Source organism: Podarcis melisellensis (genome assembly GCF_964234715.1).
Source record: "Podarcis melisellensis genome assembly, chromosome: 5".
NCBI classification, from domain to species: domain Eukaryota; kingdom Metazoa; phylum Chordata; class Lepidosauria; order Squamata; family Lacertidae; genus Podarcis; species Podarcis melisellensis.
Window position 1 is genome coordinate 50,231,217 of NC_138537.1, and position 26,302 is coordinate 50,257,518.

General features: G+C 42.0%; 1 protein-coding gene and 1 long non-coding RNA gene across 4 annotated transcripts in view; one reads left to right on the top strand and one right to left on the bottom strand.

Moving 5' to 3' along the window:
- The first annotated feature begins 2,444 nt into the window (after positions 1–2,444).
- The window catches only part of FHIP2A (FHF complex subunit HOOK interacting protein 2A), a 32,705-nt gene continuing 8,847 nt past the window's right edge, over positions 2,445–26,302 (top strand). The window contains exons 1-15 of one of the 3 annotated variants that reach the window (XM_081912161.1): positions 2,445–2,836; positions 8,652–8,730; positions 10,341–10,510; positions 11,408–11,512; positions 11,698–11,820; positions 12,807–12,845; positions 14,855–15,142; positions 16,009–16,205; positions 16,461–16,575; positions 16,688–16,764; positions 16,870–17,062; positions 18,360–18,529; positions 19,676–19,819; positions 22,665–22,755; positions 25,225–25,368. In XM_081912161.1, the coding sequence (XP_081768287.1) occupies positions 2,792–2,836; positions 8,652–8,730; positions 10,341–10,510; positions 11,408–11,512; positions 11,698–11,820; positions 12,807–12,845; positions 14,855–15,142; positions 16,009–16,205; positions 16,461–16,575; positions 16,688–16,764; positions 16,870–17,062; positions 18,360–18,529; positions 19,676–19,819; positions 22,665–22,755; positions 25,225–25,368 (1,980 nt within the window). In that variant the 5' untranslated portion in view covers positions 2,445–2,791. The remainder of the gene's footprint in view (positions 2,837–8,651; positions 8,731–10,340; positions 10,511–11,407; positions 11,513–11,697; positions 11,821–12,806; positions 12,846–14,854; positions 15,143–16,008; positions 16,206–16,460; positions 16,576–16,687; positions 16,765–16,869; positions 17,063–18,359; positions 18,530–19,675; positions 19,820–22,664; positions 22,756–25,224; positions 25,369–26,302) is intronic. The other 2 variants (XR_014168551.1, XM_081912160.1) reach the window with 2 other exon arrangements.
- On the bottom strand, positions 21,342–25,218 carry LOC309370429. Its single transcript, XR_014168557.1, has 2 exons — positions 22,735–25,218; positions 21,342–21,640 (listed from the first exon to the last, which is right to left on the bottom strand). It is a non-coding gene; the product is annotated as an uncharacterized lncRNA (long non-coding RNA).

Here is a 26,302-nt window from a genome sequence, read left to right on the forward strand (position 1 = left end):
ACTGTACCTCTAGTGACAACGATGGGCCAATGAATATCCCTGTCTTCAGTGTGTTTCTAGTGTGATATTTAACAACATTTTTATATAATACAAAACACTAATTTGTCCCCCTGAGACCTTGGGAATATAAACACAAATAAATGTTCACACTAAAAATAAGGGGAGCAAAATCAATACAGTGGTACCTCGGGTTAAGTACTTAATTCGTTCTGGAGGTCCGTACTTAACCTGAAACTGTTCTTAACCTGAAGCACCACTTTAGCTAATGGGGCCTCCTGCTCCTGCCACGCTGCCGGAGCATGATTTCTGTTCTCATCCTGAAGCAAAGTTCTTAACCTGAAGCACTATTTATGGGTTAGCAGAGTCTGTAACCTGAAGCGTATGTAACCCGAGGTACCACTGTACTGTAATGTTTGAAAAATGGCAGTGTTCTTGCTAAGGTAATGCAGACATGACAGGCCTTTTACTTCTCTCCTTTTTCAACCCTGGAATGTACATATTGACTGAAGGATCTGGATTTTCCCTATGGAATGTGAGGTAGTCTCCATCTTTGTAACTTCCCAAGTGTGCCCTCCCTACTCTCCACATTACCAATGCAGCAACACCTACTTCAGAGATAGTTGTTGGAGTAATCCTTGTCCCTTGACCAAGCAAGCTGGGGCTGCTGGGAAATGGAGGACAACAATATAAGGAGGGCCACAGGCTATCCAAATCTGAGGTATGTGATAGCATCACCTGGTCACAATTTTGACTAAGGCAACATCTGGAAGCAAATTCAGCTCACTTCCTTCCCCGACTGGTTTGTTTGCCAGTCCTCAAGGGCAGACTCCCCTTTTGGAGTCTCCCACAGAGCTTGGGAAATCCTAGGATACCGGTAATTCTTCCTCAGGGACATCCTATGGACACAACCTCCATGTTGAAGATTTTTTCCATTACCTACACTTTGTGAGCTATGGAAGCTTGAATGGCAAATAAATCTTCTTTGACACAGCAATCACACTAATACACTTAGAAAACTGCAGTGTAGCAAATGCAAAACTGAAAGCTGAGTGTTTCTCTGGCACTTTGCCTTTTAAATTCAGAGTGGGTAGTTGTTTCTTGAAAGGAATTCAGTGGGTAGCTGGTTCTTGAAAGGAGTTCACTAAGCATGCTTTGATTCTTTCTTATCCACCTGGAAGCGCAAAACTGAGCAAAGATTAATCAAGTATTTCAATTATATTGTAATACTGCCAATGTGGTGTAGTGGTTAGTGTTGGATTAGGACCTTGGAGACCAGGGTTCAAATTCCCACTCAGCTATGAAGCTGACCAGTCACTAACTCTCAGTCTAACCTACCTCATAGGGCTGTTGTGAAAATAAGATGGAGGGAAGAAAACTATGTACACCACCTTCACCTCCTTTAATGACAGACCGGACATAATTACAATAATTAATAAAAAAAACAACTAATCATATACATAGTCACTCATTTCTTGACACTGTCATGTCTCTAAAGTGACAACTACAGTCATCACCATCAAGCAAAGGAAGGTTTGCCTCCATCATGTGATGACTGAGTTCCAACTGCTCAGCCCCAGCCCCTCATAGGTGGAGGCTAAAGGGCAACATCAGAGAAGGCAAAGAAAAAGGGCAGGAAATGGCACTTGAATAATCCTGGCATCATAAGGATACCATACCTATTTCTGATGCCAGTACCAGGGTTCAATGCAAGTGGTTACAACTCTTTATAACAAGGATGGCTAACCTGCAGGACTCCAGAAGTTGCAGAACTGCGGTTTCCATAATCCCTCACGGTGCTTCTTGTGATAATTGTTGAGATTCTCTTGGGGCTATAAAGTCAGCTAGTAGTACTCTAAATAAATGAAGTTTATTGCATAGCCAACATAATAATTGTCACTGAACAGGTTCCTGTCGCACATACAGAAGCCGGCCAAACTGGCGGCTGATTCTTACTTCAGTGTACTGGTGATGAGGAGGCAGCCTCCTCCACTACACTGGAGAGCAGAGGTTGGCTTAACTTGTGCAGCACCTCACACCACCCTTCAGCACCAGATACCAGAGGCGGCAGGGTGGGCCCTGGCTCTGCTTCGTGGCTGGGCCTTACATGGCAGAGCTGGCAGGCAGCAAAGTGTCACGGGCACGACCCTGAGGAAACCTGACCTGCGCCGCCTCCTCTCTTCTGCCCGTCTGACAGGCGGCGTCACGAGGAATTCTGAGGAACTCGAAAACTTGCTCACTATTTCGTGGCCTTTCGGTTGGTCACGGCAAAGGCCAAAGAGCGAGTTTCGTAATTTCGCCCTCCTCTTTCTCGCTTCCCTTCTCCTCAGCCCGCCTCTATCCTTTCGGGCCGCTCTCCGTTGTTTTATCCGGCCCCGGGGAGGGAAGCTTCCCGCCCCGCCCCCTACCTCCCCCGACACGGCGGCAGAGGCCTGACTGACTGACTGCTAGACCGAAGGACACGCGCAGGCAGCTCCTCAGGCAGCGGCCCCTGTAGGCCGAGCAGCGGCGGCGGCAGGAGAGGGAGTAGCGGCGGCGGCGCCAGCAGAGGCAGGCGCTCGGCTTCCGGGCGGCCCCGGTGGGTGTCGTTCTCCGTCCGCGCCACGGTGTCTCCTGAGGCGAGGGAGCGGGAAGAGAAGCGGAGAGAAGCAGCCGGCCCGCTTCGCTTCGGTAGCCGACCCGATCGCCGCGGCCAGGCCCCCCGCATGCAGTCCTCACCCTGGAGCGGCGGCGGCGGCGGATCGAGGAGCTCTCGCGATCCTCCCGGCAGAGGCTGCTCCAGTCCAGGGACAGGATGTTCTCCAAGTTCACCTCCATCCTGCAGCACGCCGTGGAGGCGGTAAGGCCACCGGCGGCGCCCGCCACGCAAGCCCGGGGATCCTGTTGGGCCTAAGATGGGGGACGCGCTTTTGGGGGCCTCCTCGCGATCCCCCTCGCTTTGCTCTGCTGCCGGCTTCGTCCCTTTAACTGCCATGCCCTCCTTCCCTCCCTCCAACGCCGGATAGTTTTATTTCTGCCTTAGGACGAGGGGACGGGAGCTTGGCGAGACCCGAGTGGTTTGCTCTTTTCCTCCCAGTCTCCGGGTTGGGCGGGTTACGTGGCTCTGTCCTGTTTCTGGCTCAGTCGAAGCCTCTGGGCGATCACGAGTCGGGGCCCCGCAACGAAAGCCAGGAGCCTAGTTAAGTTTGTATGCCGTCTTTCCAACAAAGGGTGCTCGGGGTGGCCAACTACAAATACGCGCGCACACAAGGTGTAATAAAATACACTGAAACTTTAGTACAGTAGTCTTTATTTATTTAACTATTTTTATCACCCTGCTCTTCAGACATAAAAAGACCACCAGATCGGCTGTATAAATACATGGCAGTCCCTGGCCTCCAACTTAGTACAATCTAAAAAATATGGACACAAAAGGAAAACTGTTTGGTAGGGAGGAGGAAGTAAGTCAACTCCTTCAATCTCTTCTGCTGACCAGCTGGGGTAGGAAGCTCCAGGAGAAGAGGCAGGGGTATCTCCTCTGTTTCCTCACATGGTGCAACTCTGATGTAAATAAATATGCTCTAATGCAAAGTAAACAACATAAAATTAAGGCAGGGGGGGACCCCAAATCCCAAGGCTGTTTTCAAGAACAAAGGGGGGGGGTTCTTGAAGGTGCTAATTCGGCAGGCTGACAGCTTGATACAGCTGCCTCCTGCCTGGGAAGCAAGAGCTTTGAAGCTGCACATTTCCAGTATAATTTTTTTTGTTGCCAGTGGATTTTTTGTGACAGCATACCTGGTGAGTTAAATACAAGCGGTATTCATGTGTAGTTGTGTTTTAGGCTTGGGTTTTTTTGTCCTTTTGGTTATTTTCTCCAGATTTTTTGTACTCCTGCAAACCTATATGTCAGTTGAGTTTGCTGATGTTTTCCTTTTGTGCAGAGGTAGTGCTGTCTTTGCTACATAAACATTGACACTCTAGCCTGAACATCAGAAATAGAGGGAGTGATAATGTCCTTCCCTTCTGTTTTATAGGCACATCTAAAATATGCCCCCCTAACCTTCTATCCCCTTAGGCATAATTTCACTGGGGCTTTTGTATTAAAATTTCCTTCACAGCTGCTCCCTCCTTCTGCTTCCATAGTGGACTGGCAAACAGGCTCCAAACAGTCAAGTATTCCCTGTGTTCACTCCTGCAGCTTTTTAAATGTGTTTTGAGAAATTTTCCCCAGTTTCCTAGAATAGAATATCCAGTGGGAGAGAGAGAGAGATTGATTGCATTCTGGAGTATCTGAAGTAATAAACAAAAGTACCTCTGTGCTAATCGCTCCCCAATACCAGTTATCCCTGCAAATTGCCCCCAATTTGCACCTAGCATCCCTAATATTTGATTCTTCAGGGTTGAGTAGACATTGTCCATGAGGCATTATGGCAGTTGTGCCAGCTGTGCAGCGAGAGGCCTATCTAAGCCTTCTAGCATGCAGTATTAAAAACTATATTCAGTGTCATTTGGCTTAAATTGGGGCACCTAAACTCCTGCCTGCAGCCCTGGTCCCCCCCCCCCCGACTTGATCAATTTTGGCAGTGGATTTTTTTTTAAAAAAAGTTTACATGCTGCTGGTATGGGTAGATAGGTTTTAATAATAATAATAATAATAATAATGTATTTATATCCCACCCTCCCCAGCCAAAGCCGGGCTCAGAGCGGCTAACAACAGTAAAATAATAATAAATGCCTCTGCCCACCACAGTGCCTTAATGAGAATGCAAATCACTGTTCATCAGATTGATCATTTGATGAGTATAGAAAGGGCAATAATGCCCTTCATCAGCTGTGGAGGGGGGACAGGGTGGATGGCTACACCCACCATTAGCATGCACCACCCAGAGGTTTGACCAAAGGTTAATGGGTTAACCACCCCTCACCTAAGTAATGGAATAGTCCACTTAAGATACTTCGTATGCCGACACAATTCCACTCTTGGGGTAAAAGTTCAGTATAATTACTGTTCTACCTTCCATCAAGTAACTAGGTTATTCCAGCTGATTCTATGACCTGTGGCAAAAAAATTCCAAAGGTTGATTATACGTTTGTGCAAGGTAGGACTTGTCTTTGAGCAGGTGCATTGCCCTTTAATTTTCTTTAATGATTCCTTGTGTTAGCATTATGAGACGACTTGAAAATGATGCCTCTAGTGCTTTCTTTGCTCCTTGGCGAATTTTAACATTCCACTCAATTTGTGTTCCGCCAACCACGTGTGTATGCCAACCACATGTTTATTAATGAATAATTTTATTCAATAAAAGTTATAAAAACCTAGTTTGTATTGCCTCCAACCATGCCTCTCAGCATCAGATCTCTATTGTCCTAATGTAATTTTCCAATGGACTCCTTCTGAAAATATAGTGCAAGTACATCTTTTTAATAAAGTAAATATTTCAAACATGCATATTATGCTGGTGCACGTCTCAAGTTGCTAGAATTGGCTGCAGCTACATTGTGAATGTAGAATTGGTTATTGCCCTGGAAAAAATTATTTTAGTCAAATTACCAGTAATTAAATGTTTGAAACAATGGATTATATACTCCACTGATTTCACTAGTGAGGCCACAACCTTTTTTTTGTAAAATTCTAGATAGTGCAAGGTAAAATATTAGTAAAGCCTCAAAACTTCATTGCAGGAGTTTTTGAACTTTTATCCAACTAAGACATACAGTGGTACCTCAGGTTACACATGCTTCAGGTTACATACACTTCAGGTTACAGATTCCGCTAACCCAGAAATAGTGCTTCAGGTTAAGAACTTTGCTTCAGGATTGTGCTCTGGTGGCGCGGCGGCAGCAGGAGGCCCCATTAGCTAAAGTGGTGCTTCAGGTTAAGAACAGTTTCAGGTTAACAATGGACCTCCGGACCAATGAAGTACTTAACCCGAGGTACCACTGTACTCAAAATAAACCCATGAGATCAATGGAGTTAACTCTATTAGTTTTAGTGGGTCTGTTGGATACAACTCATTGTTTTGGTTGGATACATGTATACCTAAAAAATTAGCCTGAATGTTATGCAGTAGGCCCTTAATTTACACAAGGATTATTTTCCGGAGATTACACCTAAAGCCAACATTGTGTACAATCAAAGCCAATTGGGTTCAATGGCGGTTAGGATTGGCAAATTCTACCCCCTGGAACCCTGCCCCCTTTTCACCCTCTTTTTTATATATATAAAAAAACTATTTTATGCCATGCGTGTAAAGCTGAATATAAAGTTAAATGTGTGCAAGCTGCTGGTTTACCGTACTAGGGGCATGATAGGGTTTGTGAAAGATTTGCACATCTTTGAGTCTGATAACATTGTGTAGCTTTATCTGCAGTCTTCTAAGTCAAGTCAGGTCCCAGCAGTGCCTCACTGCTAAACAAGTGGAAAAAATAAATTTCGTGGTGTATACAAAGCAGGCCAAAGCCTGCAATTTGGCCCTGGCCTTTTAAACAGTGCTAAAGTCAATGAAATATAGTATCATGTTGAGTTTTGTATGTTTTTGTTGGTGTTCATTGCTGGCGTTTTCTCACAAGGTCTGCAGAAGAGCTTTTGGTATAGTGTTGATCTATATTGGATGTTATGTTCCGAGAAATTGAATTTGTTTAAAGGCACATTTGGCCTGGTGCACTGCATGTTGTCTTTCTTCTTAATTCTGAAGCTGATGAGTGCTGAAAGTAGTCACAGTTCTGTCTGTTGGTGTTAGTTTCAAAGATTCAAATGTTGGGGGGGAAATCATATGCATTTAACTCAGTGGGTATAGGTGTGCTTAAGTCAGTGGCTTGATTCGATGTACATAAATTGATTTATTTATGAAATCTGTTAATTTCGGTGGGTCTCCTTTGTGTGTGTGACATAGTTGAATATCACCCTCCGATCCCAAATCCGCTTAATTGAAAATACATCCCCTCAAAAGCTACAATCTCTAGTTCTATGGAAGTGTGTTTAGGATCAAGATTATGAATTTTTTACAGATTTCAGAAATGTCTGACTTTAACTAGCTTAAAGTGACCATGATAACTGGTTTGGGCTTCCTTTTAAATAATACTGCAATACCAATGCTTCTCCTTTGTCATTTTGAATATGTATATGCATATCAATATAATATCCAACAGCCTATTCTTTCCATAATTCATTTCTTTTTGCAAGTCACTCCTAGGAGTGTTGCCACTTCTCCATTTTCAGAATTGCCAGCCAAAAGTTGACACAGAACATCAAATCAGGCAAATGTCAAGTTTATTAAAAATGGCAGCCAGTCTGCTACAAGATCAGAAGTTAAATCCTGCTGCCATTATTTTTGTTTCAAAAATATTGTAGAATATGTGATCAGAAATAGGTGTGCTATTATTTGTACTATTCAAAAATAAGAGAAAACTAGTAAAAGCTAGTTAGTTTATTCCCATTTTTCCATTATCATCAATAGGAGTATGTACTCCCTCTCAGGAAGGAAGGAAGGAAGGAAGGAAGGAAGGAAGGAAGGAAGGAAGGCAGGCAAATTTCCCAAGGAGTCAGCTGCCAGTTTAATTATTCATTTCATAAAATTTATAGACCACTTGACTATAAAAAAAAAAAACCAGCAACCCAAGGCAGTTTACAAAGCTGGTGAGCTGTCACACCAGACATTGTCCACTGTACACTCCCCATTTAATCAACACCCATTGTTCATTCCTCATTCCCAGAGGCCTAACTGAATTTGAGCCACACTTTATTACCTCATTGGCTACTACGGTAGCTGGGAGAAAGTAGCCAGGCATCTGGTTGGCCACTGAGAGAACAGTTCGCTGGACTAGATGGGCCATTGGCATGATCCAACAAGCTCTTTCTTTGTTCTTATCTTTTTACATTCTTCTTGTTAATGATAATGTGATAGCATAATAAAGATTAAAAATTTCAAATTACCCTTTATTGGCAAAGGTGCTCATTTGGGGCTCTGTACCAGTAAGGCAGAAGGGACGCGGGTGGCATTGTGGGTTAAAGCCTCAGCGCCTAGGGCTTGCCGATCGAAAGGTCCGTGGTTCAAATCCCCGCGGCGGGGTGCGCTCCCGTTGCTCGGTCCCAATGCCTGCCAACCTAGCAGTTCGAAAGCACCCCCAGGTGCAAGTAGATAAATAGGGACCGCTTACTGGCGGGAAGGTAAACGGCGTTTCCGTGTGCTGCGCTGGCTCACCAGATGCAGCTTTGTCACGCTGGCCACGTGACCCGGAAGTGTCTCCGGACAGCGCTGGCCCCTGGCCTCTTAAGTGAGATGGGCGCACAACCCAGAGGCTGTCAAGACTGGCCCGTACGGGCAGGGGTACCTTTACCTTTACCAGTAAGGCAAGAATGCAGAACTGGGGAACCTTTGGGGAGTTTTGCAACACAAAAGCAAGAGGTTTCTATACACAAACTCCATTCACCATCCAGGCATTATCACAGAGCGGGACCAGTGAAGGGTTTGGCGCAAGAAAGGGGCAAGGCCTAGGAAGAGTCCTGAGGGCCACATTCAGCCTCCAGCCTGAGGTTCTCCACTCCTGCTACCTCCCAGAAGAGAATATGGTCCCCCCCCCGCCCCTGTTTGAAATTATTATCTTTGCAACTATGTTTTCCTAAAGACTAACATTTAGGAAATGCCATTTGTCTGCTTTTTATTTCTTTCCTGCAGCTTGCGCCATCCCTTCCATTGCAAGAAGACTTTGTTTTCCACTGGAAGGCGATTACCCATTACTACATAGAGACATCAGGTAAGAGGCATTTATTTGCAACTTCAGCACACAATTCTGCAGATGGGAGTACTGTTTGTTACTTAAAAGTAATGATCTGGGAAATAATAAAATTAAGCAGGGAAATAGCTGGTGGGACCTGAATGTAACACTTCACAATAACTTTCAGAACGTATTCAGTGCTGTCAACACAGAGATTCAAAGTCTTTAGATGTTGCAATTCATTCCTATTTGCTTTGTAATGATAGTTGTTTGTAGACAGTTGCATAAGAGGGAATAGCAAACTTGCTACTGGATTATTTATACTCTTGCCACATAGTAGTATAAATTATTTCCAGATTCATTATATAAAATTACTTCACACATGGGTTTGCTGATAAATGCAGTAGAGACCTATTAAGTTTCTTCACAACATTAAAACTTCCTCTCCCAAATAACACATTGGAAGTCTATACTGTATGTAGCTTCAGATTATCCTCAAGCATTTTGTGTCAAGAATTACATTGTTTCTGTCCTTTTTGTAAAGTTATAGTCCTGCATAGTTATATAAAATACCAAGTAGAAACTCAATTCAGGCAGAGTCATCCCCCTTAATTTGAACAAGAAAGGCAATTCCACACATTCAACTCCATACATTCAAAGCTTAACTGAAGTAACAAATATGTTTGTGATTTTTCTCTTTCTTTTATTACATGAGAAGTCAAGAGAATTCACACAATGCACAGCCATAAATTGGAAGAATGTGGGTGGGGCCATGTGGGCCAGCCACACGGCCAACCCACTCTCTGACAATGTGCCATAGCTACCTCCCCACCCCCCAATCTTTGATCAGCGTGAGAAGGGACTCTGTGTATGTACATCAGTCTGGGTATAGAACAGGAGCGATAGTGCTGCGGAGCCACAACATTAACCTCCCATCACAGCATCGCTACCACTAACCAAGCAGGTTAAGGAAGCAATAAGGTCAGGCTGTGTGCAGGCACTGATAGGGAATGCCTGATTGTCTCTGCTGATGTATCCATAACCCTGACCTCACCCATTTTGGTAAACAGAAGCCACACTGCTACTAAGAGAGTATTGTTGGTGAAGAGGATCTCCATGTTATTGGGCCAGATTCCCCTTTATATGGAATAGCTCTACATGCATACTAATGTATGTGCATAGAGCTCCATCATATTGCTGGGGGGGGGGGGAGCAGAGAACTGGTGTAGCCCACACAGCCTCACAAGCCCTCTTTGCATTCATTCAATAGGAAAAGTCTAATGAAAATGTGTTTGAGTATATGATCTTCATTGTAAAGTATTTAACTTTTATGCAGTGGCTCCCCACTTGTGGAATGCTCTCCCCAGGGAAGCTTGCCTGGTGCCTTCTTTACATATCCTTCGGTCCCAGGCAAAAACATTCCTCTTCTTCCAGACATTTGGCTAATTAAACAATCTATGGCCTTTTAAACTGGGGGGTTGGTATTGTTTTCGTTTGTTGCTATGGTATGTATTTTTGTGTTTTTATATTGTAAATGCCCTGAGATCCTCAGATGAAGGGCAGTGTAGCAATTTAATAAACAGTAGTAGTAATAATAGTAGCAACAACTGAGACAGGAGACTTTATTTTAATGGAACCTTTTTCTCTAGATGACAAAGCTCCTGTGACTGATACCAACATTCCCTCTCACCTGGAGCAGATGTTGGATATTTTAGTTCAGGAAGAAAATGAGAGGGAGTCTGGGGAAACAGGACCTTGTATGGAATATCTACTACATCACAAGATCCTAGAGACTTTGTACACCTTGGGCAAGGCTGATGTAAGTATAGCTCCATTGCAGAAAGCTCAGGTCCTGTGACTGGATATAATCATGTGTACTTAGTTTGTGCGTACTGTTTCAGTAAACGAAATTTTGACTTGTCATATTTTTGCAGTATCTTTGAGAATAAAATAGTGTTGTATTACAAGCGGTGAAGAAATGCTGCTGTTGAAAGCAGAGGGCGTAAGGACATGGGGTCATGGAAAGATCCTGGCAGTTGGGCAGAATGAAAGCTATTTTGATTGAGTAGTAGCTGAACATTTTCCAAATACATTGTATCCCTCTTCACTTGAAAAAAAACAACTCCAAGGGTTAAAACTGCCGTGGAAAGCATGCACACATGATCTTTTCAAGGCTCTCCATCTACACACACACAAACAGAGAGAGAGAGAGAAAGACACAAAAACACACACACCAGACCACACCCATTTGGGTGTGAGAGACTACTGCTAGACATAAAAGAATGGACACTTGTATATCTTTGTGTTTATTTGTGTGCTGGTTTCCCACAAAACCTAAAGCTGCTTGCAGTATATTGTATGAACAATAAGTGTAACACAAACTAAACAACTGCAAATGTTTGCTACAGATATAAAACAAGTGCATAGGATCTTAGTCTATGCTAGTTTGAAATGCTAATTTAACTGCATAATGTGCACTATAAAGGTCAGACCTTCTTAAGACCTTCAAGTATAAGACGGTATAGAAATAAAATAAATAGAATAAAGATATAATTGGTCTAAGTGTTGTACCAAATCTCTGTATTGTAAAATGGATGAGATATTGGATGCATTTAATGTGTTTGTTACTAAACTAATGTTTCTAGACACCTTGTTGGTTTTGTTTGCCAGTTTCCACATTATGTATATTTCATGTTTATTGTCTCTCTTTTTCTAGTGTCCTCCAGGCATGAAACAGCAGGTTTTATCCTTTTATACAAAGCTGCTGGGAAGAATACAACAGCCTCTTCTCCCACACATAAATGTACACCGACCTGTGCAGGTACTAAACTCTTTTTAAAGGAACACATTTTAATGATGTCTCCCAGATTATTGGGTGTAATATTTCAGTTTTGTTGCTTTATGATCTTAGAAAGCAAAATTCAACAATGTATCCTGATGTGGGCATTTTTATTGGGGTTTTATTTTCTTTAGTAGTACTATTAATAATAATATTCTCTTGAACAGAAATTAATCAGACTTTGTGGGGAAGTTCTGGCAACACCCACAGAAAATGAAGAAATCCAGTTTCTCTGTACAGTGTGTGCAAAGCTGAAACAAGATCCATACTTGGTTAACTTCTTCCTTGAGGTAGGTAGATCACACTGCTTGTTAACTGGGGTTTCTTTCCCACCAAAAAGGGAAATGAATTAGGTTTCTGTCAGGATCAGAGGGGCAGGGAATAAAGCCTTTTGATCCCTGGAAGTTACTTCTAACCTGCTACTGGCTCCTGAGCCTTCCCCATCTGTTGCTTGTATGTTTCCAAGTTCTTTTGCGATTGCCGGGGCTAGAAACTGCTTTTCAAAAGAGAGTTGAAGTTATCGGGAAGAACTTTCTGACAGTAAGAGCTGTTCAACAGACTTCCATAAGAAGTAATGAACCCACCTTCCTTGCAGATTTTTAAGCAGAGGTTGCATGACCACCTGTCATGGATGCTTTAGTTGAGATTCCTGCATTGCAGGGGGATGGACTTAGACGATCCCGTCCAAAACTACAATTCTGTGATTCTATGACTTGTGCCAGATTGTGTGTTTCTGTGGTGATATTACAGAAGCATAAAAATTGTATTTTAATATTTTGTTGGAAGCCACCCAGAGTGGCTGGGGAAACCCAGCCAGTTGGGCGGGGTATAAATAAATTATTATTATTATTATTATTATTATTATTATTATTATTATTATTAATTTTACACAACAGTGCTGCATTTTTATATTTATAATTATTCTCTTCCCCTCTCCTTATTATTAATCTAATGAACGAAGTAATTATTCCTATGCCAAGTATATTTCTTTACACTTCTTATTTTATCAGTTAGCATTCTCTGGTGGAGGTTTGCTTTTTGTTGTTGTTACCATCTCTGGAAGATTTTATTTATCTGGAATTCTTTTCTTAATCAGAGGAGATGCTTTCTGTATTTTCCCCTCTTCCACTTAGAGAGGTGTACAGTCCCTTCCTGTTAAATTTGGCAAACGGTTGCTTGTTCTTGCTATCCCCAGTGGTCTGGGAGTGAAGTCCCTTGATGGTGGTGATCTTGACTCTGAAAATATGGAGCTTATTTCATTAAACTTTCCTATTAGGTGATACAAGACCCTGTCCTACATATTTCCAGGAGGCAGGTGACCAGGTGGGCTTCAGAACTGCATGGACAGACCAGTGGATTTTGTCTGTTTTGCTGAGCTAGATGCAAAAACTCTTTTATTTGAAATTCACTAACCCTGCAAAATGGAGAGAAAATGTGCCCTGTAGGCTTACGTGAATTAAATATCTTGTTTAAATTGGGTCTGTGGAGCTGCATGATATCATGTTAGCACCCTAGAAATCCACAGCTCTGGCACATGCTTCACCGGTGTGCTAACGCTGCATATATAGGAACTAGCATACAAACAATAGCACAATTTAAGCATCCTGCTAGCTGTATGCAACCCCTCATAGATAACACTACTTTTACATAGCCTTGTCAGGTAGGAAACAAATTTAATCCATGTGGAAACTAGGCTGGTTAGTAGAGAAGGTGTAGAGGCTGCAGGTCTTCTCTATGCATAATTAGTTGTCACACCTCCTCCTCTGCCCCCCATCTTTATATTGGGAATCATTCAATTATATTATATTACAGTATAAAATAAATTATATTCAAGAGCTGGAAGATTGTTTTCTGTGATGCATGGCATGTTGCATGTTCTTCCAGCACTTTTCAGGAATAAAAGTGAAGACTGACCATAAAATATTTCTTAAGGCTCAGGGATAGTTGTGTACATAATAGATAACTATACACGCTTATTTTAATAAGGGATTGCCATTCTATTGCTTATAGTACTGTAGGATATGCATTTTCTTCATCTTTAGGGATAATTAACTGTGTGCTCATACTCCCCCCCCCCCATCTCTTATAAAGACTGATACTTTGAATCCGTATGCTCTGAAGGTCTTTCTAAACATCTGAAACTGATTTATAGGCAGGGGTGCAATTCTTCCATTTCAAGAAGAATGTGAAGTGAGGAACATGGATCCCCAGGGAATGGTGTCAAGATCTTGTTAAGATGGCAGGTGCAGATTTCCTGAGAATAAATGCTGATTCTTAGAACAGCTTTTGTTTTTCTTAGACATATGCAGCTCAGAAGCATGGTTAGATTGGAATCTGAAACTGTGTTTCCAGAACCACAGAGATAAGGTGGATTGGGGTCTTGACCTGAAAATTCACATTTTCCATTAAATGCATTTGTGTCAAAAGGTTGCCTGTATATAGTAAATGTGACATTCGTACTGAAGATTGAACAAATCAAATGGCATCCACTTACTTCAGTGGCTTGATAGAATAAGGAAAGGCCATTTTTTGCACACTTATTGAACTGACTAATACAGAAGTTGGTGTAAAAGGCAAATGTTAAATAATGGCTCCAGCTAGTGGGTTGACTGAGGTTCCTTTTTTATAATTTCTGTAAAGTCTGGTATGTAGGATTTGTGCAGCATGGTTGTTAAAGTAGTCATGTGCTTGTCCAACTCTTGAGCATTAAGAGTAATATATCATCTGCAAACATGTCATCTGCCAATGGTCCTAGTATTATGAATGAGATGTGTTTTATCTAGAAACCAAGAAACAGAAGAAGTAAGCCATGGTGGATAGTTGTTTTTTGCAAGGAAAAATTAATTCAAAGATAGAACGTAATAAATCAAAAGATAATGTCCGATGAAATTCAGCCCAAGATATATAATGGCAGTTTACAGGGTTACTTAAACTTTGTCAAAAGCCCGTTTAAATGCAGAACTTCAGCATCTAGATGAGATCTACAATGACCATTAAGATTTTGAAGCTTCCCAGTGCTGGCTGAGGTAAATGACTTCTCAGAAATTCAAATTCCGTTTTCAAACACTGAGAGTCTTGGGGACAATCTTCACATATACATGTTTTAGTGATAAAGAAGTTGAGCTGCTCTAATCAGTTTCTTTGATGAGACAGCACTCCAGCTATCTGTTTCTTTTTCCATTTTGTTTTTAGTTTGTTTTGTTTAACCCTCCTTGTGTTTGTGCCTGCTTTATTTGGAAGCCTTGTATTTTGCTGTGTTTTCAGCTTCAGTGCAGGCGCCATTTTTATCTTTGTAATTCTCTTTCTGGATGTAACCCTCTTCAGAGCAAGCTAAAGGGGCTGGCTTCAAAAGGCACAGCAAGCTTAATTACAGCAGACATGCTAAAAGGCCAAGATTCCGTGGTGACAGATACAGGACAGTCTGTTCAGCCTGAAGAGACATCAAGTGGAGCGGATCAAGCAGAGAGCGCAAATGACCTTCCTCAGCAGGCAGATGACCTGTCCACAAGTCTAGATGAATTAAACGTCCCTTTGTCCCCTGAGGCTTTGGCTTCCCATCCACATGGAGACTATAATTTGGTGGATTCTCTACTCAATCTCACCAAAAGCCCGGTGAGTGACTGGCAGAATTGTTTTTGATTTCAAGTGGGCATATGGGGGGGGGAGGCTGAAGGCTTTTTATTGATTAATCAGAAAGAATGGAAGGAATTATCAGCTGAGAGAGGCACTGAAGGCCTCTAAAAACACCATCAGTGTCCCCAAACACACATTTTTAATTCAGTGAATATACTTAAAATATCATTATGGTAAATGTGGTGGGTATGTTTTTCTACTCTTCTAGCACATACATAATAAATGTTGCTTGGTGTGAAATCATCTGGTTTTGGAAAAATACTTCCCAGCCAGTTGTAAAATGTAATGCTCCCCCCTCCCCCCTGCCCTGCTAAGCATCCCAACCTGATAAGATGAGGACAGAACCTTGTACCGCAGGCTTCAAATTTTCAGAAAAACATTAGTATCACCAAAATTGTGAGGTGAGCTTTTATTTTTATTTAGTATACCTTTTGTATGTCCTGTAGTCCTGTGAGCTGATCTTCTACAGAAACTGATGTTCGTCACCATGGTTTATTTGGGGATTGTTTCATTGGGTCGCTGAACTGTTGTCACTTTTCCTCCTTACTGTTATAATGCTTGCAGAGTTATTTTTAACTGTCGCTCACAGGCTGTTAATAACTTGGTCATGGTCATGCCAAAAGTTGCTTAGTCTTGTTCTAAATAGTGTCTACTGAAATAAAGCAAACATATTGTTTTCAAAAGGGCCTTAGTGGAGATAAGGAAACTACAGCGATAAAACAACTTTGTCAATTCATTAGGGTATACTATTATATATCTGTAGTAATAGCCATGTGAACCCTAATATTCTTCCTCTCCTATTTGAACTTGAAACTTACTGTATTCTGTCTTCTCTTATGTGACAGGATGGCCGGATAGCTGTGAAAGCTTGTGAAGGCCTCATGCTCCTAGTGAGTTTGCCGGAGCCAGCAGCCGCCAAATGCTTAGCAGAGAGTACATGCTTGTGTGAACTGTTGACAGACAGGTTGGCCTCTCTCTACAAAGCCCTCCCTCAGTCGATGGATCCTTTAGATATTGAAACAGTGGAAGGAGTTAACTGGGGGTAAGAATATTGTCTTAATGGACCTTGAGCTACAGTTTATGCCGTGTGTATGTTAAAAAAAGCATTTCTAAAAAATACATTTATAGCACAACTTGTGCTTGAGGTGGCTCTCCAAAGAAGTAAAAACTTCAAAGCACCAAACTACAAGTGATATCTAAATGCTTAGGTTAGTCATGGAACTTCTAGTTATGCTGTGATGAAAACCAATAAATACTGAGCATATATATGCTTTTCTTACCCCTTCTTGTACTTCAGCTTGGATTCCTACAGCCATAAAGAAGATGCATCTGCTTTTCCAGGAAAAAGAGCCCTGATTTCATTTCTATCCTGGTTTGATTACTGTGATCAGCTCATTAAGGAAGCTCACAAGGTTTGAGATGCCTACTTTAACCCTTTTCTATGTACAATCCAAAACAAGTTTAGAATATATTATTATTTTTCCTAAATTGGAAAGGGAGTATCACTGTGCCCTCTTATTTCAGACAACAGCTGTTGCCATGGCAAGCTCGGTGCGAGAACGTTTTTTTGTTGGCGTAATGGAACCCCAACTAATGCAAACGTGAGTAAGGCATTTGTTGGAAAGAGAGAGAGGTCTCCCCTATTTTTATATGTACATAAAGGAGGAACCTATGTCACTTCCTTTAAAAATCCTTCTTGTGCTCAGTTCAGAGATGGGGATTCTCACGTCAACGGCCCTGTTGCATCGTATGGTTCGCCAAGTCACTTCAGATGCTTTAGTACATGAAATGGTCTGCTTTATCCTTGGGGAGCGAAGGGAGCCAGAAAAACTGACAGACATCAACAGGCACCCATTGCGACATCGCTTAATTGAACACTGTGATCACATTTCAGATGAGGTAAGATATTATAATATCGCATAAGTACAGGGGTGACTGCCAACATGCTATGACCAATGTCATTGCATTTGTAAACAACTTACTAATGAGTGGATCTTTCAAGTGTTAGACAGTGGTTAGGGAGGGGGTTGAAGCTGTTTGAGTAGCTCATCTTCAGAGATCTGATATCAATGAACAAAATGTGTTGAAACCTACTGGGAGCTACTTCAGGGTCCATCTTCCACTGCTGCTTCCTCTAGGTTCTTCCATTCCCAATGAACTGGAAAATGCATTTTGAGATGCACTAAATAGTGCTGAAAAATCTGAAATAGTGCTGAAATATCTGAAAGTCCTGAGTTCAGAGTCTACTTCAACCATGAACTCTTGGGAAGAAAGGGGAGCTTTGTAATGTGGGGAGGGAGTTGCTACTTACCTGAGTCCAGGTGACAACATGTGCTCTTGAGGCTAATGCACTGGGGGTGGGAATGGCTCAGGACACTTTGAGGCCAGGTACTTTTCCCATTCTAGTACTTAGTTGGGTGAGCCACTACAGTTTGTTATGGTCCCTGTCTCATCTGCCAAGGTTGAGACTTAAAAAATGAGTTGACTGGGAAGGGGAAGAATGGCCTGCCAGCAATTCCAGAAGGCTGCATCTAGGAGCAGGCAGACCAACCTGAGGCCTGTACTGGTTGAAAGATTAGAGGCAGGCAAGGAAAGGATAGTTATGGGTTTGCTGTAACTAGCACTTCCTTTCTGTTTCCACAGTGTGGAGATGCTTTGGTCCTGGTCTCCATAACTAGAGTGAGGACATTACAAAGTTGGAAAGACTCCAAAACCATAAGTCCTTACAGCAAATCAGTCTCTCATTATCTTATGCAGTTGCTGTGAGGAGGAATGTATTGTTAAGTACTATAGCAATAATATGTTATGGGGGCAGGGGCTTTATTTAAACTGTGTGCTTTGCACACTTCATGGGTGTAGGGCTTCAGAGTATTTCATTAGCACATCTATTTGAATAATGAAAAGTACTTCTCCTCATGTGAAACCTCTGTCTGCCCCAAACCGTAAATAGCAGCTCTCTGACAAACCAGAGCAATTGCAATAGGTAAGGGCCATACACATAGTTTGGGTTGATTCTTTTGTCTGTTACTCCGTTGGTTACCAGCAGTTTATAGCACTGAGAAAGTATGTGTGTGGGAAAACATTTATTATTCATAAAAGAAATGGAATACTTTTTAATAAGTGCAACACTATAATAACATACTCAGAATCTCTGCTTTGTGGGAACCTGTTTTTATGTCTTTTTTATATATTGCAGATCAGCATAATGACACTCAGAATGTTTGAGCACCTTTTGCAAAAACCTGATGAGCACATTCTTTATAACTTGGTTCTTAGAAATTTAGAGGAGAGGAACTATACGGAATATAAACCACCCTGTCAAGAAGATAAAGATGTGGTGGAGAATGGCCAAATAGCAGGAGCTGTGTATGTTCTTTTCTGTGCTCCACTTTTCTTCCTCTGTGTCATTGGAGAGTTCTGCAGTAGCTGAAATGTCTTTCAACTGTTGTTATCAAAGCAAAGATTACATTTTAGGCCGGAGGGTGTGTGTATTTTAGTATACTGACATAATGTTGAATCTAGAAATAAAGTTACGGTGTTAGGCTTTATACTGTGTATAGAACTGTTACATAACCCAGCATGTTAACAGTCTGCTGCTGTTTCACTTCTCACCCATCCATGCATCTCAAGTTGCAATCCTAAATACACTTTCTAGAGTGCAAGCCCTATTGAATACAGTGGGACCTGCTTCTGAGTAAACAAATGGAGTTTAACTCTTGTGGTAGTTGGCTTAAGGGGTCTATGGAGTAATTCCTTCATTTTTGCATGTGTTCAACACAAGAGTGTAAGGAGCTGCTTTGTATCAAGTCCATCTAGCTCTCTATTATTTACACTGAAAATGACAGTGGCTCTCCAGAGCTTTAGACAAGACTTAAACACAAATTAGGCTATCCTCCCTTTTTGACTGATCAGCTTGATGTCTTGCTTAAGAATATGTAAGCCCATTTGTCTGTGAAATTTGGGTAAGATTCAAAGCATTTGTTGATTCACTTGTGTGGATTTAGAACACCCAGAACTTGAATGTTGCCTTGGCTGCTGCAGTATTATTTAACAATACAACAAAAATTCATAAGCCCCTTTCATAAAATTAGAATATATGTTTCCTTGTTTCATTTATCTATGCATTCTCAGTGAACACTAGTTCATTCTAATGTTCTCTAGTTCCATGTCACGCCATTATTTCAGTAAATAAAAGTTGTTTAATTTTTTTTAAAAAACGGCACGATCCAAGGAAGTGTGAAACCAGTTCTGCATGCCCATGGGGCTTTGGGTTTCAGTTTGTAAAAAAGCAGTCCTTAAGCCATATTGCTAGTTATTTTTTGAGACATGCTTTAAAGACAGTTTGTGATTTGACATTAGATCAGTTGAAAGGGAAACAAGGCAAAAATCCTTTTTGATGCATGCAAGCCTAAAGCAGCTCTTTGGATCCTAGACATAGATTCAGAAAGTGACTAAATTTTAGAGAGTAAAACAAAAAATGTTTCTCTCCCCCTTTTTGCTGCAAATTCACAGAGATCTAGAAGAAGATCCGTTATTTACAGATATTTCTCCTGATACCATGTTGTCAAACCAAGAGTGGCTCACTGCTTCTCCACCTGCCAGCCCAGATCATCCAAAAAATGATGGGAAGACGGAAGTTCATAAAATTGTAAATAGGTAAGCTGAACCTAATAATTTTTTGTAATAACTACAGTATAATTTTACTATTAATTCATCTTTGTACTGGTTATGCTGTGACACCACCCATTTAGCAAGCCGAGTTGTAAGGTTGATGGAATGACCTCACAATACACTTTGACCCCATCTGGCATGGGACTTATATTTCAGGGATAGCATGTATGTGCAAAAATGCATATATTTGAACTATCCCCTTGGAGCCATCCCCGCGTGAGCATCTTTAGCTTTCTGGAGCAGAACACCGAGCCAACTCTCTGACTTGTTTACTGTGCTCTAGGATGCTCTTGTGAGATCTTGTGGGGCTGTCCAAGTTTCACAAGAGAATCCCAGAGCCCAGTAAGCAAGGTGGAGAGCTTAAAAGCACTCTCCATGCCCAGAAAACCATGAAGCAAATAGAACTTTTAAGCTCTCTGCCTTCCAGGGTTTTAATTAAACTGCTTGGCTTGAAATTGCCAAAGTTAAATGTGTGCAAGATGAGATTGTACTATACTATGCTAGTTGATATATAGCATTTTAGTTTCCCAGCAGTTCAAACAGGAATGTAAAAAGGTGAGCAGATTAGTGATCACCATCCTTCTCTGATGAAGATTGAGACCAACGTCTTGTATGGCAGAGACACTGCCACTATTGTGGTGTGTGAAAGAGGGAGAGAGAGAATGGGGGGGTGAGTAAGTGAGGAAGTTTGTGAAGGTAGAGCAAGTGCAAATGAACAGGCTAAATGGAAAGTTATGATTCTGTTCCACCTGAAATGTTTGACCTTGTGCTCCTAACCTTATTTCATACATTCAAAAATAGTTCTTCAGTCTCAGTATCTTAGCTTAATGAAGAAATAACTGTTGAGTTGTCATCGACTGCATCATGAAATTTTATAAAACTATGTGTGAGATGGGTGCCAAAGAAAATATCTCAGTAGTGCATGTGAAACTATAAACTAAAGAGCTCGGAGAGAAACACTCAAGAGAAGACAAATGTCATTAGGTGATGTTCCTTTCCTACAGTGTCCAGTAAGGAAAATCATCTCAAGGTTCTTTTGAGTTGTGTATATACATAGGTTTTGTTGCAAAAAAAATCACACTATTGTGTTATGTGCAAAGCCAAAAGCAAGTTAGACTAAGAGAGTTGCTGCTTCTCTCCCCGCCCCACCCACCATCCCCGATCAAGACCTGCTCTTCTCCAGGCAGGTAAATTCCTGCTCTGTTTACTCAGGCACAGTATTCATTAGACTTCGCAAATATTGGAACAACTATTAATTATGTTATGCAGAATTTTCAGATAGGAGACCTAAATTAGATATTAAGGCAGGATTTCTACATATCTTAGTAATTAACTTGTGTAAACCAGAGTAAACAGTGAAATTTTCAAACAAAGGTGAAAATAGGCAAAAACGTTAAGAATTTTAAATCACGCAATATTTTTACAGTGACTTAGTAGAAGGGTTAAAATTAGGCTATTAGCTATTGTTGAGTGGATGAAATGCTAAAGAATGATTTACAGTCATTAATGGTGCACAATTTTTTGTTGTTGTTTATTTGTTATTTTATATATGCACTTTGGGGCCCTAAAATGTTTCCCCAAAATGACTTTATATTTATTATCATTTTTTGGATTTCTTATCCACCCTTCTCCATAAGGTCTCAAAGCGGGTTGCAGGGTCAGAAAGAGCTGCACATTGTTGGAGGTGGGGCTACTAGACTGCCATTGCCACCCTTTCTACACACTTTCACACGAGTAATACATGAAGGGGACTAGTATCTTGTAACTTTTCCCTGTTTGATTGAAGAACAGAAACGATGAGTGTGGCTGAAAACAAAATGAAAATAAGCTATATTTAGTGTAGCACTCCACTTGTTAGATGGAATAGCAAGAAATGCAATAAGCACTCTATATTTTACTCATTGTTTCTAAAGTTATGATAAAATGAGAATTGTTTTTCCCCCACACTGCAGGGGTTGGCAAACTAAGATCCGTGGGCTGGATGTGGCCCACTGGGCTCGTTAATCCGGCCTGCAAACCTTGCAGATCCTGCCACCCGCTCAGTCAGTCCCCGCGCTAAACCAGCATGGCGTGGAGGCCTCACCGTGTGGGGACTGACTTCTGCGATGCTGGTGCGGCCTTGGATTGGCTGCAGGAAGCTCCTGCAGCCAATCCGAAGCCGCAAACGCCTCTGGGTGGGGGTGACGCTGGAGTGGCTTCAGCTTGGCCACAGGAACCTCCTGCAGCCAATCCAAAGCCACGGACACCTCTGGGCGATGCCCCTTCCTTCCCACTGAGGCGGCTGCGTATTGCAAAGAGCTGAGTGGGAGGAAGCGGCAGCAGTGGGGAGGCTGCCTCTGCCACCCAGGCCAGCGGCATGGGCTCTGAGCCCCGTGGACCCCTGGCCAAAGCAGAGGACGACAATGCTGCCAAAGATGAGGTGCTGGCGGCAGCTGCAGCGTGAGTGGTGGCAGGGTGGGTCCTTTTGGGGGGGTTGCTTTCAGGAGAGGGTGGGTCCGGCCCCCCACAAGGTCTGAGGGACAGTGGACCAGCCCCCTCCTGAAAAAGTTTGTTGACCCCTGCCATACTGTGTCCTGCTACTGTGCTATCTGAAATATGCTGGAGTCATTAACAAGGCAGGGTTCTCTTGCTGTGAAAAATTTCAGTAGCCAGATTGACAGAAATGCCTCCACTGATTTTTTCATCTGTCTTCATTGTACAGAAGTACACATAGCCACTTATGTCAAGCGAGGGCTTAACAATGTTTGACATATCTATTGCTGCCATGATGAAGGAACAAATTTATATTGACTTGCTTTTTGTTTCCTGCTTTACTTGTTTTTGTTTTCAGTTTTCTCTGTCTTGTACCAGATGAAGCCAAATCTTCCTACCATGTGGAGGGCACAGGGTATGATACCTACCTCAGAGATGCCCATAGACAAGTAAGTGACAGAAGGAAAATGCTATTTGGTGGCTGATGCAGTTGCAGATGAGGCAACGCCATTTTGCAGATAGACAGATGATAATAACACGTTATCACCCATCTGCTGAAATATAATACTCTCACTCAAGTGCCTCTGTATAAGAGAACACAAATGTAGCTCAGCTTCTCTGTTGTGTTCAGGTGCTTAGCAACAGAACATCCTGTCTCTCATCATGCTTTCACTCCATCATATTCTAAAACATTCAGGCTCATTTCAACAGTCTTTTGGTCTGCTGAAAGTTCATTGAAATTTAAAATGGGAAACCAAGTATTGGCCATATATCATTCTCCAGTAAAGGTAAAAGGTAAAGGGACCCCTGACCGTTAGGTCCAGTCGCGGACGACTTGGGTTGCGGAACTCATCTCGCTTTATTGGCCGAGGGAGCCGGGGTACAGCTTCCGGGTCATGTGGCCAGCTTGACTAAGCCGCTTCTTGCGAACCAGAGCAGCACACGGAAACGCCATTTACCTTCCCACTGGAGCGGTACCTATTTATCTACTTGCACTTTGATGTGCTTTCAAACTGCTAGGTTGGCAAGAGCAGGGACTGAGCAACGGGAGCTCACCCCGTCGCGGGGATTTGAAACACCGACCTTCTGATCGGCAAGCCCTTGGCCATGGGTAAGCAAACTAAGGCCCAGGAGTCAGAGCCAGCCCAATTGCCTTCTAAATCCAGCCCGTGGATGCTACAGGAATCAGCATGTTTTTATATGAGTAGAATGTGTGCTTTTATTTAAAATGCATCTGGGTTATTTGTGGGGCATAGGAATTCACCCCCCCCCCCAAAAAAAAATATAGTCTGGCCCCCCACATGGTCTGAGGGACAGTGGACCGGCTCCCTGCTGAAAAAGTTGTTGACCCCTGCCCTAGGCTCTGTGGTTTAACCCACAGCGCCACCCGCTGTTGGTTATGTTGATCTTTCTTTACCTATGCAGCACTGTGAACTATATAATAACACCAACCTGTTTTGCGGGGACTGGGATGCGGAAACAAGTGGCAGAACAGAAATGTCTTTTTTATAAATAATAGTAATCAAGCCTATATTGTGTTCCATGTATGAGAGTCCTAACTTTGCTTTCCAAGTGATGTGTTGTGGTGTATTATTTTGGAGGGCATTGCGTTTTTATATTGCTACTGTCTAAAAACATAGAGATATTTTGAAGGATTGTAATCTTTCTGACAGTGCATTCAGCCATGTCTGCTAAAAGGGGGAATGTGTGTGGGATAATTCACAGGAAATAACTGTGTGTTGCATAGTTATTACAGTGGTACAAATGGGATGTACATGGTGCAGTAATATTTTTATTTCAGTTAAGATAATCATACAAATTGGACACCTTTTTCTCTAAATTGCCTTTATATTTATCTGTAGTCTGTTGTAGCAAGGTCTTTGACAGAGGCAAGTTGCTATGGAATAGCTATACGAGTTAACACAGCCGTGATTTTAGAGATAAAAGCTTAGTGCAAGTAATGTGCAGCCTCAGGCATGCAGTTTTGTAGTGGATTATAGTGCTGAGAAACAGGAACTTTACTGTTCCTATTTAGAAACCTCAAACACATTCCACTTTCAAAAGGTATAGGTCTCCTTGGTCTGAAGACAAACAGAGCTTAATTGTAACCTTGTAAATAACATGCAAGTGCTCTGAGTAAATGTAATGGGATGGTTAAGGGAGCTGAAAAAGACACGCAGTCACATAATATTCAGAAGGTTATACTCCCAGAAACAAGTGTAATATGTGCCCAGTCAGACATAAAGTATTTCATTTTTATTCTGAATTTGACTTTTTTATCTTTCCAAATACCTGATGGAAAAACATAAGGCAGATAAGGGAAGATGGACGAGCCATGAGCCTTTAGTATGCTAAACTTGAGAGGACAAAAGTATATGTTGCTTCTTTGGTAGTGTCTATTTGAATGAAAGAAGAAACTGAGTACCATCAGAATTGACTCAGATGCCAGTTGTCCCAGTATTTTCACACCTGCCCTGGCCATCTAAATGGCTGTCACATGGAAGATGTAGCAAGCTGAACCAGTGGTTACAAGAAAATAGATTCTGACTAAATACATGTATCGGGAAGAACTTTGACAGGAAGCAGTTTGACAGTGGAATGGACTCCCTTGGAAGGTGGTGGAAGCAGAGGTTGGATGGCCATCTGCCATGGATGTTTTAGTTGAAATTTCTGCATTGCAGGGGGTTGGACTTTGGAGCTCCCAACTCTACAATTCTATAATGAAGCATAGTACTTCTACATGAAAAATGTTTCTGAATAAAATGCTACTTGGAATGGGATACTGCAAATCTCTGTGAAAGGCAAAGCATTTAAAAGCATGTAACTTTGCCAGTGTATGTTGTAATAAATATCCATTAAAATTGGACCTCTTCTTTAGTTCACAAAGGAGTCAGCCATTTGTTTTCTGCTTTCTCTAGTTCCGAGATTATTGCGCCATATGCTTACGATGGGAATGGCCGGGCTCTCCCACGCCCTTGGAAAAGTGCAATTTAGAAGCTCCATTCTTCGAAGGATTTTTCCTAAAGGTTCTGTTTGATAGAATGGGCAGAATTCTCGATCAGGTAAGTCTGCAGCTCTAGATCCTTTTGTTTCGGACCTGGATGGTTTTCACAGAGATGTCCATATCATGGAAATCTGGCAGTATGAAGGTAAACAGTATTCTGGGTTGCGTGTTAGCCTATTGCAGAGGTAGCCAACACGGTACCTTCCAAATTCTCATACAATGGGCCATGCTGGCCAGAGATGATGGGAGTTATAAGCCAAAACATCTGGGCAGCACCAAGTTGGCTACCCTGGGGAAGGAAGCGAGCTGCCTACCTCTTCTGTCTTTTCATCCTAGACTCTAAAGGGCACTCTAAATAGTAAAATAAAGAATTAAAAACACTTTCTAAAAAAAAATAACCAAATGAATATGATGTGCTCCTCTGAACATTGTTTATCACAATAAAATGAGCAAATGTTTATGCCTTCGCCATCTGACTTCTAAAGCCGCTTCTGGTGTTCCATTTTTTTGTTGCTGATTATAAACTGGCCACAGAAGAAACTCTTTGTAATATAAGCAAGAGGCCCATGAGCAGTAAAGAAGGTGGCTTTGCATGTGTCATGAACACATTTCATGTATGTTTTTACAAACAGCAATGTGCAGTGGCTTTTAGGTATACATGACTATGAGAAAATAGATACATTCTTTACATACCTGACCATGTATTCCCTTCCAGCTACTGTTCATCCAGTACTGGAACATGGCTGGCATGGAAAATGGCTTGCAGGGGTGGGATCGGGGTGGGGGTGGGGGTGGAGGCAGGGTGACCACCACCCTCTGCTCGAACACACCTTTTGTTTCTGAAGTCACATACTTCAGCTACTGCTTTACACATTTGCAGCAGTCACATAAACTTTGTGTTAGATCATGTGCTTTCTATGCAGCCTCTGTTGTGGGAACACTTCCTAGAGCTAAACCATTTCCAGCAAAAACAAAGTCTAAGAAACGGTCAG